This window comes from Plasmopara halstedii (genome assembly GCF_900000015.1).
Source record: "Plasmopara halstedii genome assembly, contig: Scaffold_2956, whole genome shotgun sequence".
In the NCBI taxonomy this organism is placed as follows: domain Eukaryota; phylum Oomycota; class Peronosporomycetes; order Peronosporales; family Peronosporaceae; genus Plasmopara; species Plasmopara halstedii.
In genome coordinates this window covers 755,940-773,629 of record NW_020189861.1, presented here as the reverse complement: position 1 = coordinate 773,629, position 17,690 = coordinate 755,940, and the positions used below count along the sequence as shown (strand labels likewise).

General features: G+C 43.8%; 8 protein-coding genes across 8 annotated transcripts; 6 read left to right on the top strand and 2 right to left on the bottom strand.

Moving 5' to 3' along the window:
* The first annotated feature begins 33 nt into the window (after window positions 1-33).
* Window positions 34-1,124, top strand: PHALS_15150 (uncharacterized protein). The gene has a single exon (XM_036407209.1). The coding sequence runs from the start codon at window positions 496-498 to the stop codon at window positions 682-684; it is 189 nt and encodes a 62-aa protein (XP_036263454.1). The 5' UTR covers window positions 34-495; the 3' UTR covers window positions 685-1,124.
* A 6-nt stretch (window positions 1,125-1,130) lies between these two features.
* PHALS_06259 (uncharacterized protein) lies at window positions 1,131-1,516 on the top strand (the record flags this gene model as incomplete). Its single annotated transcript, XM_024719516.1, has 2 exons — window positions 1,131-1,406; window positions 1,460-1,516. The coding sequence occupies 2 exons, from the start codon at window positions 1,131-1,133 to the stop codon at window positions 1,514-1,516; spliced, it is 333 nt and encodes a 110-aa protein (XP_024584807.1).
* A 1-nt stretch (window position 1,517) lies between these two features.
* On the top strand, window positions 1,518-2,191 carry PHALS_15152 (uncharacterized protein). Its single transcript, XM_036407208.1, has one exon. The coding sequence runs from the start codon at window positions 1,767-1,769 to the stop codon at window positions 1,965-1,967; it is 201 nt and encodes a 66-aa protein (XP_036263453.1). The 5' UTR covers window positions 1,518-1,766; the 3' UTR covers window positions 1,968-2,191.
* Window positions 2,192-2,835: 644 nt separating this feature from the next.
* On the top strand, window positions 2,836-4,213 carry PHALS_15153 (uncharacterized protein). Its single transcript, XM_036407207.1, has one exon. The coding sequence runs from the start codon at window positions 3,581-3,583 to the stop codon at window positions 3,806-3,808; it is 228 nt and encodes a 75-aa protein (XP_036263452.1). The 5' UTR covers window positions 2,836-3,580; the 3' UTR covers window positions 3,809-4,213.
* Window positions 4,214-4,221: 8 nt separating this feature from the next.
* Window positions 4,222-5,919, bottom strand: PHALS_06258 (abc transporter atp-binding protein; the record flags this gene model as incomplete). The annotated part of the gene is made up of 1 exon (XM_024719513.1): window positions 4,222-5,919. The coding sequence occupies one exon, from the start codon at window positions 5,917-5,919 to the stop codon at window positions 4,222-4,224; it is 1,698 nt and encodes a 565-aa protein (XP_024584804.1).
* Window positions 5,920-6,735: 816 nt separating this feature from the next.
* On the top strand, window positions 6,736-7,991 carry PHALS_06257 (uncharacterized protein; the record flags this gene model as incomplete). Its single annotated transcript, XM_024719511.1, has 4 exons — window positions 6,736-6,775; window positions 6,858-7,771; window positions 7,821-7,891; window positions 7,970-7,991. 4 exons carry the CDS (start codon window positions 6,736-6,738, stop codon window positions 7,989-7,991), a joined length of 1,047 nt encoding a protein of 348 aa, XP_024584803.1.
* On the top strand, window positions 7,992-8,575 carry PHALS_15151 (uncharacterized protein). The gene has a single exon (XM_024719510.2). It carries the CDS (start codon window positions 8,172-8,174, stop codon window positions 8,382-8,384), a length of 213 nt encoding a protein of 70 aa, XP_024584802.1. The 5' UTR covers window positions 7,992-8,171; the 3' UTR covers window positions 8,385-8,575.
* PHALS_06256 (Zinc finger, RING/FYVE/PHD-type) lies at window positions 8,574-10,778 on the bottom strand (the record flags this gene model as incomplete). Its single annotated transcript, XM_024719509.1, has 1 exon — window positions 8,574-10,778. The coding sequence occupies one exon, from the start codon at window positions 10,776-10,778 to the stop codon at window positions 8,574-8,576; it is 2,205 nt and encodes a 734-aa protein (XP_024584801.1).
* Between the last annotated feature and the right edge of the window lie 6,912 nt (window positions 10,779-17,690).

The window sequence follows — 17,690 nt, the reverse complement described above, 5'->3', positions numbered from 1 at the left end:
TTTACCATATAAATTTATCAGACATTTTTTCTAGGCAAAAAGCATGAGTTGAGACCTTAAAGCTCTTTACGTTCCAAACGCCCAGGATGACACTACTCCGATTAGGAACCGAGTTACCAGATTGTCTGCTCGATTCAGCCGCTGTCTTACATGATACGATTTCTGAATTGTGAGAAAACGCCAAGCGCGTGTCGTCCAGGAAATTATGGAACCGGACAGCAGCAGTAGCTACTGCAGCATATTAACCGATGGTCTGACTGGTGTCGAAATAGGTGTCATGGGTATGAGCATGAGTGCAGCAGCTGCTGCTAGTACTTTACACGGGTGCTGTAATGTCTCAAATACGCCGCAGTAAAGGTCCTGTCGCACTTGCTGCTGATTCGCTGGAGACGGCCACTTAATGGCGCATCAACATTCTAGAATGTATATCTCAAGCAGACGACCATTGAAAACGTAATTCAAACTGGCACATGAATCAGGATTCAGATATGGACGATGCAAGCTCAGATCCGTTACTTGACTGCAGATTGCCCATTATTACGTGCAATGACATTTCTAGAGGACGATCGGTATCGCACCAACCGTTTCGATGCGAATTTTTTGCTTCATACAACAAATCGGCATCGCTCAGGTTCATTTGGATCCATGTCGCGATCGGTTGCTATACTCCAGCCGCCTTATTGAAGGAGACAAGAAGAAAGTGAAGAGAAACGTGAAAACTGTTTGATTTCTTCAAAAAATTACGCGTCGATACTGAACGAATGAGTAATAAGAAAACCCTTTTCATATTTTCGCTACCACTAGTACTCCATACAAGTTTGAAGGTTCATACGTCTCCTAGTAAGGTGTATACGGTGCTCAAGAAGGCAGATCATTAGCACGAGTTTTGCTCATTAAAGCCGGTTTTACTCTATAACCAGCTTTTGGATCAAAGACCTACTTTCAAGCCATGTAAACTCTGAAAGTGAACTAAACGGAAAAAATTAAACCTCATCTGTGCATTGGATGGAAAAGCGCGGATTCCGTCCGTCGTGGACATTGAGTCAGTCGGTGATGGACTCGAAAGATGTGATTTTGGAGCAAAGTATTTTTTTTTGCGGGTGAGCAAGCTAGAGCAATTTCAGACCAAGATGGGCAACGCGTGGCTAAATAAAAACGAAATAGGTGATACAAATGGCCCTGAATTTCTGAAAGCCGCGCGAGGATACGTTTATCATATTGGTCTGTCTGAAGAGCAAGTTGCGGGAGAAGTTGATAAAAATGAGGAAGCCCCTGCAAATGTGTTGGTGCTGGTTCGGACCGAAAATAGAGGCGTAAAACGGCGGCAGACGGATACCATCGATCTGAAACGAATAAAAGAATTGGCCGCACTTGATCAACAACTTAACAATGGCGTAGTACTCAAGGTTGGAAAACTGTTGGAAACTTCGACAGAATTCTTTGATAAATTTATTTGCAGTGGCTTTACATCCGACCTGAGTCTTGTGACCTTGATGATATCATCGAGCAAATTTAAGAACAGGTCAAGCACTCGATAGGATTCTTGTGGTTGGCAATTCTGGGATTGGAAATTCGGTGTATGGGTGATTTTTGCATCTGCTGTACATGACGAAGCACAATGACTATTGTCAGCTTAAAACCAGTAGTGTACTTCTCTTGGAACACTGATCGTTACAAGAGCTCGCTTTCGTGGTATTCTGGAAGGACCTACGATGGATTTTTTATGGAAATGAAGCCGGTAAAGCATTGCCACTAGCTAATTCTGTATGAGAGCTCTCGAAGAAAGCGATTTCGGAACTGTCACGCGACATGGTCCATTGAAAGCTGTTCAGAAATCATCGGAAATATACGACAGTTTCACTGTTCAATCCTACACAAACGAGGATGGGAAGAATTGTAGAACGAAAGTTGATATCAAGGTGACGCAGTATGTTAAAAAGATTGTTCAGCAACAACTAACGATTTAAGAATCATCTGGGATCACGCTTGCTCTGAGGCCCAAAAGAACTCGACGTATCCGAGTTCGATACAATTCTGTGAGCAGATTTTGCACATACGTCCAATGAAAAGTTGACTTTGGCATTGCGTGTTTGAGAAGTTGCGCAAAGAACGCAACGCTGCAAATGGGTAATTGCTAACAGGAAAAGAGTATGATAGTGATAATCAAAAATCAGTATTTATGAAATTTGGGTCTTTTTGACGATTTTCTTCAAAAGCAATTTTACCTTAAATTAAATTAAAAAAATATATGTTAAGGGTGCTCGCAGCAGATTGTACTCCTGCTTCGTAGAATCACAACTTCCAAGTCCACCACCGACTGGTCAATATACACGAGAAATGCGATCCCTGCTTCTCCATCCATTGCACAGAAGTATTGATAGTAATAATCAAAAGACACTAATTAGGAAATTAAGGCTCATTTTATCAAAAAGCAATTTTAACCCTAATTCAATCAATATGTATGTTAAGCGTGAATGATCAAACTCGTGGATATTGAGCCAATCGGTGGTGAACAAAGCAAAAGTCATTTAGATGGGTGACGCGTGGCTAACTGAAAATAATGTGTCGGATACATAAGTAGTATCCATGACTTTTGTGTCCATATGAATTTTTATATTAATATTGGTGGTTGTGGTCAGCCAAGATGGGTGGTGACAAAATGCCAATTGATTGGCTGTGATACGAATAGAGAGGCTTCGCTCGTCCTCAAAAAGCAATTGGAAACATGGTGACACTGTACTGTGCGTTGATTGGAGACGCAGGAAATGCATATCGGTGGATATAGATGCAAGCCAGTCGGTGTGGAATTTGAATGATGCAATTGGGGAAAAGCTGGAGTTTGACTTCGCAAGACAAACGAACCGGATATGCACGTGTTACTGGTGTTCCGACCGAAATGGAGATTTCGCCTTCACAGGATTCTCACTTTTGGCTCCGTGTGAGAAGCGTCGACGACCCATCTCTCTGACAATAGTACTTTATTCCAGAGCTGAACTTTATTGTCTTTCCGGTACAATACATCGAGCACCACTGCTTTGGTATGCAGCTATATGACGGCAGCGGCTGATGAAAACGTCGCTGATTCTGTGGATAGTGCTTGCATCGATATCCAAGGAGAATGCACTCCCTTCTTTTCTTACCACCGCACAGTACAGCGTCACCATATTTTCAATTGCTTTTTGAAGTCGAAGGACACCTCTATTCTAAAACAGCCAACCACCTAAGGGGTATCTCGGCTTTAATGAAAAAATATAGATTTATCTAAACACAAAAGGCATGGTTATCACGTTTGTATCCATCATGTTTGTATCCATTACAGTTAAATATGGTTATTTGACCCTACTCACGCGTCGCTTATGTAGGTGAAGATAAGCTCAAATTTGCTCGCAGCGAAATAGTACTCTTGCTTTGTCTTGCTCCGCATCGGCAAATGTCCATGGATCCATACACACCTCAAAACAATTCGTCTTAACAGTTTTTAGTTCTCGGACAGGCGACCAGAAACGCACGGTCAGATTCATCCTACCACAATAATCCACCGGCTTCATTTCCATAAGAAATTCAACGTAGGTCTTCCAGCATGCGGCATAAACAAGCTCTTGTAACGATCAACGCTCCAAGTAAAGTAGACTTCTGGTTCATTAAGCTGACGGTAGGCCACGTCCTTATGCTTCGTCACAAGCAAAATTTTCCAAAACACCGCAAGGATGCCAACCAGAAGAATTCTATCGAGTGGTTGACCCGATCTCGAACTTTGCTCGATGAATCCAATTCTCTTTTCGGATGTAGAGCCACTGCAGATAGGTGAACCAAAGAGCTTTGTCGAAATTTCCAACAGTTTTCCAACCTTGCGTTCTTCGCCATCGTTTGAGTTGTTGTACAAAAACGGCCAATTCTTTCATTCGTTTCTGATCGATGGCATCCGTTTCGCCGCCGCTTTACGCATCCATCTTCGTTTGAAATCACCACCAACACGTGAGTTTGGCCAGTTGATGGTGGAGGCATACCCATCAATACTTCTTGATTGACAAGTTAATTTTAGGGAAACTAATTAACGCAGTATTCCATTTGTCTCCACCCTTTTTATCTTCACATCTCGAAGACACTACTGTGCAAGAAGATTAATGTTCAAAGGCTTTTATCTCAAGTGCCACCCGATATTGAGCGGCGATTTCGACAAATGTGTGAAGGCTCAGGTTCTTAGTATCTTAGACCACTTTTCTACATTGCTAAATTCTGCTTTCGCTCCTTTTCGTACTCAGTATAATTACCGTCGAAAAAGATTACGCGACCTTCGCCCTCGAACGCGATAATGTGCGAGCAAATACGATCTAGAAACCATCGATCATGAGAAATGACCATGGACACACCATTAAAGTCTGTTAAAGCAATCTCCAGTGATCGCAAAGTATCAACGTCGAGATCATTTGTTGGTTCATCGAGCAAAATCACATTGTGGCCGCCCAAAAGCATCTTAGCCAAGTGAACACGATTACGCTCGCCACCACTAAGACTACCGACCTTTTTCTCCTGCATACCACCGCGTAAATTAAAACTGGCAATATATGCTCGAGAATTTATGCGATCGCCACCAACTTCGACAAACTCGTTATCGCCCGAAATTTCCTCGTAAACAGAGCGTCTAGAGCTCATCTCGTCACGGCTCTGGTTTACATAACCGAGGCTGACTGACTGACCAAGCTCAACGCTACCTTCGTCAGGTTCTTGTGTACCAGCAATGATGTTAAATAGTGTGCTTTTACCCATTCCATTGCCACCTATAATTCCTACGATAGCACGAGGCGGGATCTCAAACGAGAGCTTGTCAAATAGTAGACGGCCATTGTCTAGCTGTTTGCGCAAATTTTTCACCTGAATTACTCGATTGCCAAGTCGAGCTCCCAATGGTACAACAATCTGTCCTTCTTCAAGTCGAGAAGACGCACGGAATCCGCTAGTTTCCATCTCTTGCAGTCTTTTCAGACGAGCTTTGTTTGCCTTTTTACTGCCTTGATGATCCCGCGACCATGCAATCTCCGACGCAATTTGTTTCGCGCGAGCTACATCACTTTTTCGTTGCATATTAAAGCGGTTGCGACGCTGTTTTAACCACTCGGTGTAGTTACCTTGGTATGCGTACGTCTGACCACGGTCAAGCTCCATCACCCAGCCAGCTACATTATCCAAAAAGTAGCGGTCGTGCGTAATAGAGAGAACAGTACCGCGGTATTTGTTCAAATAGTTTTCCAGCCAATGCACTGATTCTGCATCCAAGTGATTTGTGGGCTCATCAAGTAGCAGCATATCGGGTTTTTCAAGCAACAATCTGCATAGTGCTACGCGACGTTTCTCGCCGCCAGATAGATCGTCAATGTTTGCATCAGCAGCTGGAACTCTTAATGCAGCCATGGCCTTAGCAACTTCATGACTTAAATCCCAGCAGCCCAAATTCTCAATTTGATCTTGCAGCATAGCCTGTTCTTCCAACAAGGCGTCAAAATCGGCGTCGGGTTCGCCCAGGGCCATAGAAACTTCATCAAACCTAGTCAACAGTGTCTGACTTTCCTTCAGACCGTCCATTATATTCTCGTACACGTTCTTTGTCGGGTCAAGTTGCGGTTCCTGCGGCAAATAGCCCACTTTAAGTCCATCCTTTATCCATCGATCGCCGTCAAAATCCTTGTGCACGCCGGCAATAATCTTCAGCAGAGTGGATTTACCACTACCATTCGGACCCAGAACACCAATCTTTGCACCTCGCAGGAAGCCCAGACTTATGCGTTCAAAGAGTTTTTTGCCGCCTGGAATTGTCATGCCTACGTCCTGTAGATGACAAACAAAGTCACCTTGCACGCCGCCACCAGTATTTGATGCTGCTGCAAATGTTCGCACAGCATTTGAATTTTGTAATAATATCATCCGTCGACTTGGAGTTGGCAAAGACCAACGCAAATTGCGAAAAGTTCCAAAACACGAAGCAGCATGACTTGCAATTCTTGTCGAGATCTTTGAATGGCGTGAAGCAGAGCTTAATACTGCTGCTGGTACCTTATGTAACAGTGTTGTCCGCGCTGTGGTGTAAGTAGACGTTTTGATGAGAATGTGCTTGTGGTTGGATGGGAAAGATGACGATAGTCGACGCACTGCATTGCCAGACCCTCGCAACATACTACACTAGCCACTGAGCTTGAATGGCTTTAAGGACGTATTTAAGAGGAGAAATATCAAATCCCAACAACAAAATTACATTTCCAAATATTATTAAATTATATTTCCATTTGAATAATGACAAAAACAGATGTAATATTGCGGCAAATATGAGCCAGAGCGTAAGAAATATCTATTCCTACATTATGCCCTGTCTGTACCACAGAGAGCAACGAAAGCCGGATGGCAACAAGTCGCACCTCACAGGACAGGCTCGAAAAGATCTTCGATTGATTAGTCGAGCAAAGTAAAGGACTATAATAGTTTGCTGATTTATAACTTCCGTTATAAATCTGACGACATTTTGGTCACTATAATATTTACGGTCAATACAACGAATATATACAATACGAAAGGTTGTACACAACGACATGTGGCAAACGGTAACTTTACCTCATATCGACGCTTTTGTTCCGATCATATTATTTAGAAGCTGTCTGGTTAGAATACTGAAACTTTTGGCTGCGCCCAGATTGTGGATGGTTTGTAGCCTCATTCACTGGGTTAGTTCAAACCAACATCTCTCATATGTGGACAACCCATTTCGCAGAACATGGAACCACCTCAGGTCTGATAGACTATCTCTGAATCATTTATTGATTTTACTACTAAAGTTAACGACAAGAAGACAATGCCTGCGGACGTTCTAGAAAATTGCATTGGAAGCACAACTTTATCTTCTGTGAAAGCGGTGGAATTCAAGTCTTCATTGCAAATTGCGTCACTGCATGTAATTTCTGATGACGAGTCACCTGCATCTCCGACGTACAATGAATCGCCTTCCAGCCAAAAACTTTTAGAGCTGCTGACTCAAGGTGCAAGTGATGAATCAAACCAGGAGACTCTGCGTCAGCGTCGTGCTGCAATGGATGTACTTGGACAACTGTTGCTTATTGCCCCAAATAAGACATCGGAAGTAGCTGACATCAGCACTCAACTTGAAGACTCACGAATGGTAGAAGCTTTAAAAGATGCTTTGGATGTGTCGCAATACCCTAAGGAACTAGACGCTTGTGACTTTGCGAGTGATGTCAACTCTGCAACGCCAGTTCTGGCTCCCACCAAATCAAAAGAATCGGAACCAGAACCAACTATGTATCCTATTCCAGCGAATGAGGAGATTCGAATGAATGCCATTCATCATTATTCTCTCCACGACATTCTTAACGTTCCTGAGTTAAATCTCATTTGCTCCCTTGCTGCTGCTGAAATGAATTGTCCTCATGGAATTGTCACCCTCGTGGAACGCGATGTGGTATCGATACTGGCAGCCAATAACCACGAATACTGGGAAGTTGGTAGTGGCAATCCTCGTGAACAGACATTCTGTCAGCAATTTATCATGCATGAGAAACCGTTGCTTGTGCACCATGCTGAGACCGACCCACGATTTGAGCGCATTGCACCCGTGACTAAACTTAATCTGCAGTTCTATGCAGGCTTCCCATTGACAATTTCAAGTGTATCAAATAATTCTGGGCAGGCAAGCAAGGTCATTATTGGTGCGTTGTGCTGTCTCGATGAAAAACCGCGCAACATGACGCGATCGCAATACTGGCGATTGGTGAAGCTAGCAAAAGCAGCATCTAATATCTTGGAGAAAACTGCGAAAGAATATGTTACCAAGAGTCGCCCAATCTCAAAAGAGTTGGAAGTTGAATCGCTATAAGGAAGTTAGACCCAGGTAACTAGCTTGAATGGGTGCTGATTGCTCAATCAGCCTGACGGCTGCAGATTAAGCTTACATTTATCTTTGTTCTAGATCTCGAATTTTCTTGCACTAACTTTGAGGTCATTTTTCCATACTCAAAATCTTTCAGTGTTGATGCCGTATGCCTTTGCTCTTGAAAGAATTTGTAGCGCCGTCTTGTATAACAATTTGAAAACCATCTTTGAATTTAATCTGATTGATCTCAACGTTTGTTTTCGAAGGCCTCACTACTATAAAAGCAAATGTCTACTTGATGCTTGAAGATATCTATTATGCTATAGATGACGCATTCTTGGCATTAAGTGGTAAGAGGATGTCTCTGAAAAGTAAACAGGTGTTCCACTACGTATTCACGTTGCTGCTGTGCTCGCCATGTGTTCATATTGGTTATATAATGTCGGTGTTTTCTAGTGTGATCCGAGCTTATGCTCCTGATTCTGTTTCAATTACAAAGAAAACCAGCTAGTGAACAACATTTTACATACAATTGAAAACGGTATAATTGTGATCGGGTTTTGCTTTAGCAGTTAAACAAGTTGAAAGCAGATTTGAAACAGACATGAAATATACACGAGTCGTGATACACACATGTGCTTGGTAGTTGCATCCCCACCAGTAGCACGACAATTGAGAGCAGAGACTTACTCAATGATCATTAGCAGGTGACTGGCGGCACTCGCGTGCCCTGAAAGTCCTGCATTTTTGCACGAGTAAGAGTGATTGGGTGATTCACTGGATCGGCAGCAAATTCTCGCGCTGTCTTTTCCAAAATGTTGGATGCTGCATCCGCTAGTTTCATTAGTCGCCAGTACTGCGACCGTGTCATCTCGTGTGGGTCTTCGTCCAGACAGCAGAGTGCTCCGACGACTATCCGTTCGTGTTTACCCGCCGTTTTTGATACACACGGCACCGACAAGGGAAAACCAGAGTAGAATCGAAGACTGCGCATAGTCACCGGTGCAATGTGGTAAAATCGCATATCTGCTTCAGCATGACGGACGAGCAAAGGCTTATCATCCATGACAAAGTGTTGACAGAATGTTTGCTCGCGGGGGTTACCACTGCCAATATCCCAGTAATCTGGAGCATTGGTGGCAAGCAGCGTCACGACCTCACGTTCCACAAGCGTGACGACACTGTGAGGACAGTTCATTTCGGCTGCTGCTAGCGTACAGATGACATTTAACTCGGCCACGTTGGCAATGTCATGGAGACCATAGTGTTCAATAGCTGCCAAGCGATCGTTTTCGTTGGCTGGAATGGGGTAAACAATCGGAACCGCCTCGTTATTTTTTTCATCATCCAAGACAACGGCCGGCATCATTGGGTATGGACGAGCAGTAGCACTTGCAAATTGACAGGCCTCCAGTTCCTTTGGGCATTTCGACACATCCAACGCCTGTCTTGCTGCTTCCGTTGGCTGGCGGTCACTTGCAGCATGAAGAAGCTGCGCGTTTTTGTCCGCTTGATTCTGCGCCTCTTCTTGATCTAGCAGCAATAATTGCTCCAGTACCATAAACGCAGCACGACGCTGTCCCATTGACACTTCCGTGGAATCATCCGTCACGACTTGAGTGAGAAAACTCCCAAGCTTTTGACTTGATGGAGAATCGAGAAACCCCGAAAAGTCAGAGGCTGCGGTACTTGACGTGTCGACAGTGCACACTGAGCGTGGAGTCGATGCGTCATCGGCAAACACACGCTCAGGTCCTGGTCTGACGGAAAGCATGTGCTCGTAATTGCAAGAGATAACGCTCTTGACGCATCGAACGCAGACATTGATCGACGCAACTTGGCCAGTATACGTCTCTATCTTTTCCGACGATGCACAGGAGATGCATACGTAGTAACCACACAAATAACATCGGGTCCTTGGCATAATCTTAAGAAACGGTGCAAACTTGTGCGTGCAACACGTGCATCGTGGATTGCGAACATGAAATGCTGAGTGATCGGCAAATACTTGTACACCAAAGCGACGACGACGAACGACTTGAGAAAGCTCCGATGTGCCCCGAGCTAGACGCAAGAGGCGCGACTTGACAGCTCGGCGAGCCAAGACTGGAGCATTGTCTTCATCCGACATTTGTGGTTCACGAGGATTATGCAACGCGTGAAATGTGATACGGAGCTTTTGACTCTCAGGCAAGCGCTCCACAAGGTAAGCAGCGCTTACGTCCCGAAGCTGTGCCACACGACGTTTTTTGTCATCAAGAGCAAGACGAGCGGGGAGCAACTGGGACTGATGCGCTTCAAGCGAAATTTGAGTGATGGTAAAGCTGTCTCCTTCCGGTTTGCTGCGCAGTGTTTCTCCAAAACACCACTGCTCGTTCTTGCCCAATAGCTTTGAATGAACAAAGTTAGACGTCTTTACTGCCACATGTTGAAGTGCTTGATCCGTCTCGAACGATTCGGGACGTTCAACATACGCGACTGAGCCAGCAATGAATGAATTATCGTACAGTCCTTCCATTGTCGCAGCATGTAGCAAATCCGTCGTTGCACCCAAGACGCTTGCAACTTCTTCGATGCTTGCATCCAAACGAACTTGAGCCAACACTTCGTTTTCTCGTTTCAACAACGTGAAGGCCGACGAGCGTTGAACGCGTTTCCAGCTCGTTTGATTGTTCCGAAAAAATGGCATTTGTGGCAACTCAGCAAAGTTAATAAAGTTGGCAAAGTCGATGCTGTCATGAATAGCTTCAGCATCGGCCATTTTGTTTCGTAACGCAATAGACAACGACAACGGTGGAGCAGGCGGCTCACCGTCATTCCAGAAAGTCGAATCCGACACGGATGCTGCAGGCTTCGGTGTCAAGCGTTCGACACGCTTGTTCAGGTGTTGGCGCACTGCCTGCATTGTGATGTCAAGGTCTGATGGTTTGGGTGGAGGAAATTCGAGAGTGTTTAGTCTACAGATTTAGAATGTTATATATCCTTTTCAAAAAAAGTCGGTCTAGGAGATTACAAGTATATTAGGCAAGTTGGATGAGACCAATGTCGTCAGAAGTGATTAGCAAAGGTCGCCTGGCTGACGGCTGACAAGGTGGACAGACTCAATCGCATGCAGTGTGCGAGACATGGTTACAATTCCAACGATTAGTATATGTACCGACTTATTGATGATGACGTGGGACTTTAACATTGAAGAATAGCCAACGCATTGACAACCATCCATTTCGTGCCTTGGTTAAGGCGTTGTGACCGCTAGGACAATACACAGATATTGCGAACAATCCTAGCGGTATTACGTTGAGAGGATACATGTAATCAACCCAACGGTAATGTTTTCATTTTTCTCGCGCCATGTGTTGACGGAATATAAATTTACTTACTATCTATCTACTTCAAGTAACATATAAAACGGTCATCTGACAGAGAATCTACGACTTTTGAACAAGACAGTATTCAGCTAGATTACTTACCACCCACGAAACTCATTCAAGTCGAAAGCTGCAAACGTACTGCCGCTTCAATTGACCAGTTCGTTCATTTCTATTGTGAGTAATTTTTCAGTTTTTAGAATTAGAAGTCGATAACAAATACAACTCACAAACAAAATTCGTATCGAAGTATGGTACCTCCAACTGAAATCTTGTCAAGAAAAATGTTTTTGTTCTGCTCTCTGACATCCCAACAAGCTCATTTTTACTACTGCATATGCGTGCGACGAAACTGTACGTAAACTTTATTCGCAACCTCCAGATTCATTACCAATGCGTAGACGTATGAAACATCCAGAAAGTAAATAGATGCCTGATTAGTACCCTAAAAAACAGCAAGATTCAAATATCGATACTTTGCGAGACCCAAGTTTTGCATCTTAAAGTTTAATAAACGTTGTTCGTATCAACACATTCGTTTCATGCGATATGATTGTCAACTCCCTTCATGCATCACTCACAATATAATTTAAAAAAAAGTTTTAAGAAAGGCTGGTAAGCTTTGTCACGAAGGTACCATCTGTCGGCGGTATACAATCCTCCTTATGGACTATATATGTGCTCATGAACCCATTGAGTAGGATGTTTCGGTGAGGTACTGCTTGCAATCCACGAGCACGTCTTGACTGGTGCAGCCGTATTGCCGATACTAATATCAAGTCATTCCTCTCTTGTCAGGATTTAAAATGGCTTCATACAACCTTCCACAGAGTTCACTCAACTTTGCCGGTCATGACTGACTTGTCAAAGTGTAGTTTTAAAATGGAGCTTTTATCACGACGGTACTTGTTTGGATTCCAATGTCAATCTAAACGCTACTCCTTTTATGATGATATCAATGTCGAATATAGTTTTAGCCCATTCGTACGCATCGTGTGTCGCGGTACTACCGGCGGCATATTTGTTGTGGATAGAAGTGTTTGTAAGAGGTTTGTTTGTTAGGAAATTCTTTGAGCATGCGCGCTGGTAGATCCGTCATTTGATACATTCTGTAACAGCCAATTCGGCAAAAGCTTTATTATACTGTTGAGATATCGTTGTTTACACTAGTTCAAGCCGTTAGACTCTAGACTTGAACGTTAATTGCTCTATCAACGAGATTGCCAGTCCGACAAACTTCCAACAAATCATAAAAGGTTTCTTTATGGTAGGTGCGATGGTGCTGTCTAGAACAACACAGAAATTGTGGTTGCATAAGGCCTGATCGTGGAGTGGAGTACGCGAGCGCCAATTGCGCGCCGTTGGCTTATTCGTCTTTTAAACAATCTAAGCAAAGCATATGCAAGATCGGATTATATTTAAATTTCTGCTGGATGAGCTTGTGATTTCTGATACGGATATTTTCGAATTTTCAATGCGGTGTTACCCAACACCTCTATAATTACAATTGTACAAAATTGTACAATTTCGATCTCAATTTTGTGTAACTGCAGTTTTATTCATAGATGCCAATAAAATATAGTTGTATCTATGAAGATGATTGATTGCCGTGCATTTTGCATAAAAACAAGCTTTGACTTTTAAAGAGTTCACGAAGTCTGGGCTCGCGCCCTTCTATTCAGTTCGAAAGCAAGAGCTTTGAGGTAGCTAAAAGACCTTAAGCTTGCTCTTTTATTTAAATGTGCACATTGACGCTGCTAGTAACAGAATAAATATACGCATTTACTTTTTTTATAATAAAACTCTTATTTTTGGGGTTGCGGCTAGCCGCGTTCTAATCAAAATTCAATCCCCATGAATATTGATATTTTGGTTGAATATTCACGAATGTAATGTGGACTTCGAACAATTGCATCGTATTTTATTCAATACAATTGTTCCGAATCTGCAACGATTGATGACTAAAGGTTATGATATCTGCCCCTTACATCTTCCCCACCAAGAATTGTTCGAATAATGAGTCTCACACTTATTTTGTCTTTTCAAGATACTGTGGAAGAGTGACCACTCCACACGAGCAGCCACTGCGCCTCGAATTTCACTATATCCTCCGCACTTACCGTGCCTGCTCTTCAGGGGAACCTTACTTGAAGCGCTGTCATCTCATTCGATGGGCTGAAAGAAACCATAATTCCATGATAAGGATGCTGAGGTGCGTTTCCAGTGAATCGATGATAATTGAACGCCCGATCACATTTATTGTCATCTTCTCGGAGAAACGCATAGCCTATGGCAGTGGGTGAAGCATCTCAGATGACACAGCCTCGCGAAAACTGGTTATGTATCAATGATTTAATATGGCGTTATGTCATAAAGACAATGTGTCCTTGCGCCGAAGATTTCTTTACTCGGAGCTTTACCGGGAGAATGGCCTGCGAATACTTTTTGCAAAATCAAAATTATAAAGCAATGTTACTTGAAAGCATCAGAAGAAACGGCTTTCAAGGTTGTAAGTGAAAATTTATGTATGTACCGATTCCGACTCTTCCTAGCCTTAATCAGCCACTGTTCGATATGGCTCGTCGCATCACTACAACCAACAACTCTGCTCGACTTCGAACGAGTATGTCGTCGAAATAGATCTGCGCAAAGTCGCTGAATGACGCAAATTGCTGCATCACGAGACAAATTAATGTCGCTAGTACACTAGACATTCCGTGTGGCCAAACGAGCCACTCCGAAAGTAACCGACTCGAGTGTTTACCGCAGCGGAAGGACTCTCGCTTGTTTGAATGAGTATTTGTTATATTCAACAATAAGTGCAAGGGCGCTGAATTAAGCCCCAACAACCAAACTGTTCTGTAGCGCATCAAAATTGAATTTTGCACCGGACTCGTGGATTTATGTCTATGATTTGCTGAGAATTACTACCCTTAAAACTGCTGACGACAAAGATGGTCTCGTCAAGTTCAAAATGCACCTGCTTGACTCAAAGCTGTTTGTGAAGTATAATCATCATTTATTGTTCCGTGTAGCGACGTAGTCACCAGACTTGTAATGAAAAATGGTAAAAAAAATTGTTTCTCGCTGCAAATACCTTTAAATTATAAAAGATGCCTGGTCGGGTTAATGCGACACACTTCGCGATGTCCCGACTATGAGATGTTGCATGTCAAGATGATGATGCGGTAATCGATGAAGTGATACGTACAGCGTATGGATAACATACAACAAGTGTGGTATGTACAGAACGCTTTGCGAAACAACAAATTTGGGAACTGTGGTGTCGCTTTATCAAGGAGCGCGATTGCGCGCCTGTTACAATATGCCTTATCCCAGGGCTTGCAATTTTACAGCACTGACCCTTAAACACCAGCGAGTAGAAAAACCTCGCAATGAGAAATTAAGCACAAAGTATTGCACGAGGAACATAACATGGCCACCTGTCACCAGAAAAGACTTTTGCTCACTTAGCACTGTGTATTTGTGGCCTATCATGTTAATTTGTTAAGCGCATATTTGCGCTTGTGTGAAACGGGACAACGGGTTGTGACGTATGAGGTTTGATCAGCCTTACAATTCCAGTGTATATTGACAGCCCGTTTACATGGACGTTTTGGATTCACCGATATTATGGTTGTCTTGGATCATCTGAGCAAAATGGTTCATCACACTGCTAACATGGATAATGTGACTGGCGATGATACAGCCGAGATGCTCTTTGACGAAGTTTTTTTCCAATATGACTTGCTAGTAGCCATTGCATTGGATAATGATTTGCGCTTTCAGTTAAGCTTCTTTGTGTAATTCAATCGCTGACCATCACACAGACAGATGGTCAGACGAAGCACGCTCACCGTGTCGGTCAGGATCTCCTCGGTAGCACTTGCCTGAAAAGTCAGCGCTGCGGAAGCGAGTCGCTCCCGCTAATACGCAGAATATACTGCTGCAGGCTTTTTTATTTACATACATGGGTTGGTAAATCCTCGGCCCTCTTTGACACTGCCACGAAGTGGCTACGATCTTTCTTGGGAGAGGACCGTCTATCAGGTTTGGACTAGATGATATCAGCCCGGCCACTTATCATAGTAGAAACAGTGACTAAATCCCAGTGAGATTGTGTGTCATGCGCACGGTACGCGACGCTATGGCTGAAAGGCAAGGCTGACAAAAGCAACACAGGTCTGGTGCAGAGGTATGAGTTGTGGGGTAAAAGTAATTATTATAGCACATCGCCTTACCTACGCATTCAATGTTCGCAGTCTATAAGACTAAGTTGCAACCGCACCAGCTCGAACACTTCACGATAAGAGTTTTCCACATCCGAAATTGAATGCGATTACACACTGTGCTTTAAATTTTTAAAGAAATTGTAAAGCATTTTGTGATTTATTTGGACCTTCTAGGTCATACCACGATCTCGCATTTACCAGTTAGCCAGTTATGATGAGCTCTTTTGCTGACTTAGCACCGTATCCGACATAAGTGTGCGGCTCTTTGCTTTAAATCAGCCTCGAGCGCATACTAAGACCGTCTAAGAGAGCTAACGTTTCGCCACAACCGAGAGAGCCGGTCATGGAAAGACTACCCTCTGCTGACACTGCTCTATGCGTAAGTTGCGGTCCGCTTTGTGTAGATCGTTCAGTGAACGGAGGAGCAAACAAGGGCTGTAATCAGTATCTTATGAAGTGCATGTGTTAGTTTTGGTCTGAAAATCCGTTGAAGTCTGGTAGGTACAGGTTACCTCCAGTCTGAAAACTCTGAAATTTCTTTTCAGCAAGATTGCCCTGATGCTATGGCCGCTTACGATCCGGCGCATTATCCGTCATTAACTTCCTAGCCAAATAGGCAAAGTAAGCAAGATGCCTGTCGCGGCTTGCTTTCTACGAGTAGAGGGCGAATGATCTTGCGGTAAATAGAATAAGCTGTTACCTCAACTTACCCAGGCATAAATCACCGTACTTTGGGGTGATGGGTTGTCACCTCAGAGTCCGCGCACCCTGCAATGTCAAACATACAGCGACGCTCTAAGTGGTCGTTTGCATCCCATAGTATGGCTTTCACGGGCCTTACCGTGAGTATGGTGTCGGACTTATTACGGCGTGCGCAAATTGCGTCTGTTCTATCGAAACTCTCCCACCCAAGGTGTTTGAGGTTCGGAGTTACCAAAACACTGCTCCTTAGGCGCAGTTGGTACTGCTAAGAACAGACTGGTATGGATCTAGAAAGCGCACGCGAATCGACTTTCTTGCGCTTTTTTTGCTATTAGTGCAAGCCCAAGCCCTCACAAACAGTGTGTAGAAGCGTTGCACCAGGGCGACGATGATAGTTTGGACAAGTCTCCAGGTGAGCCTTAAGCTTGCAGCAGCACACAGCCAGGTTCAGCTCTTGGTGAGCTGAATATTGTCGTGGTTTCCACTACGGGTCTCAATACTGGCCATCGTCGGATTCGGCACACTATGTGGGAGTATGCTACTTGTAAGGCAGGAAAGCTGGGCGCAGTATATGCCTCCACTTTGGGCAGCGGCAAGGCCGTGGTAGAGTTATACAGAAACGCAAAACAAACGAGATGAATTCCTTCGCTTACGGGGGTTGGGCTTGTCAAACTAAGGGTACACGTGCTTAACACCACGTCTTTTGAGGTTGATGCAGAGCATACGTCGTTACACGCAACAAAGCCTTCATCATTTCTTTTGCAAATAACAGGATTGTTCTTATATATTTCCGGCAGAACGTCAGTGGTAAGCATAGACTTTAAACTTAGGCACTCAAAAGCCGGATTAAGTCACATGCTAAGGTGTTCTTTACAGACCGACTGAGCAAAATAGCTCATCTCGCTAGTGTCAGCAATACGGCGATGTAGCAATCTGCTTCTTGACAAAGTGTTCGCCAGCATAAATTGCCGGTGTCGATTGTGTGGATCGCAACCCGCACCTAACCGCAACGATTTAAAAGGCTTTGTTACGGGTAGGCCGGCTATGACCACCGCTGACAATTCGCGAACAGATTTCAAACGAAACGCTGGTAAAAGTTAACATTGTCAGTAACTTCATGAACTGATCACGATGCCGGAATGAGGTGATTTTGCAGCGGGGCTGCCGCTCTTTCGCTTAGAGGAAGCTTCGTTAAGGGCACCGACCTTCGTTCATACTAGAACCCGTACGAGTGTGGCGGATTTTAATCAGCCTACTCCAAGAATAACCACAACCTCAACCGAAGGCAAACAAAGTGTTTTCGTTCGAAATGTAAACTGTAATTCTTCGTATTATCAGCGGCAAAGCCCCTATATCTAAATCTCCTAATCAAATAGTAAGACCTAATTAATATGCATTACTACTAGTAGTCCCGCTACGTGGTAGCTTCTTTTTGTAGTGTAGCCAAATCCATTGTGTGGTCATCTACAACACGAAAGACGCCCAGTCTTGCTGGTCTTGAGAGAACCCGCGGGC

What these genes read in the sequence shown, in the direction of transcription:
- PHALS_15151 (XM_024719510.2), top strand. Translation starts at nt 8,172, where the DNA reads ATGCTTGAAGATATCTATTATGCTATAGATGACGCATTCTTGGCATTA.
- PHALS_15150 (XM_036407209.1), top strand. Translation starts at nt 496, where the DNA reads ATGCAAGCTCAGATCCGTTACTTGACTGCAGATTGCCCATTATTACGT.
- PHALS_15153 (XM_036407207.1), top strand. Translation starts at nt 3,581, where the DNA reads ATGCGGCATAAACAAGCTCTTGTAACGATCAACGCTCCAAGTAAAGTA.
- PHALS_15152 (XM_036407208.1), top strand. Translation starts at nt 1,767, where the DNA reads ATGAGAGCTCTCGAAGAAAGCGATTTCGGAACTGTCACGCGACATGGT.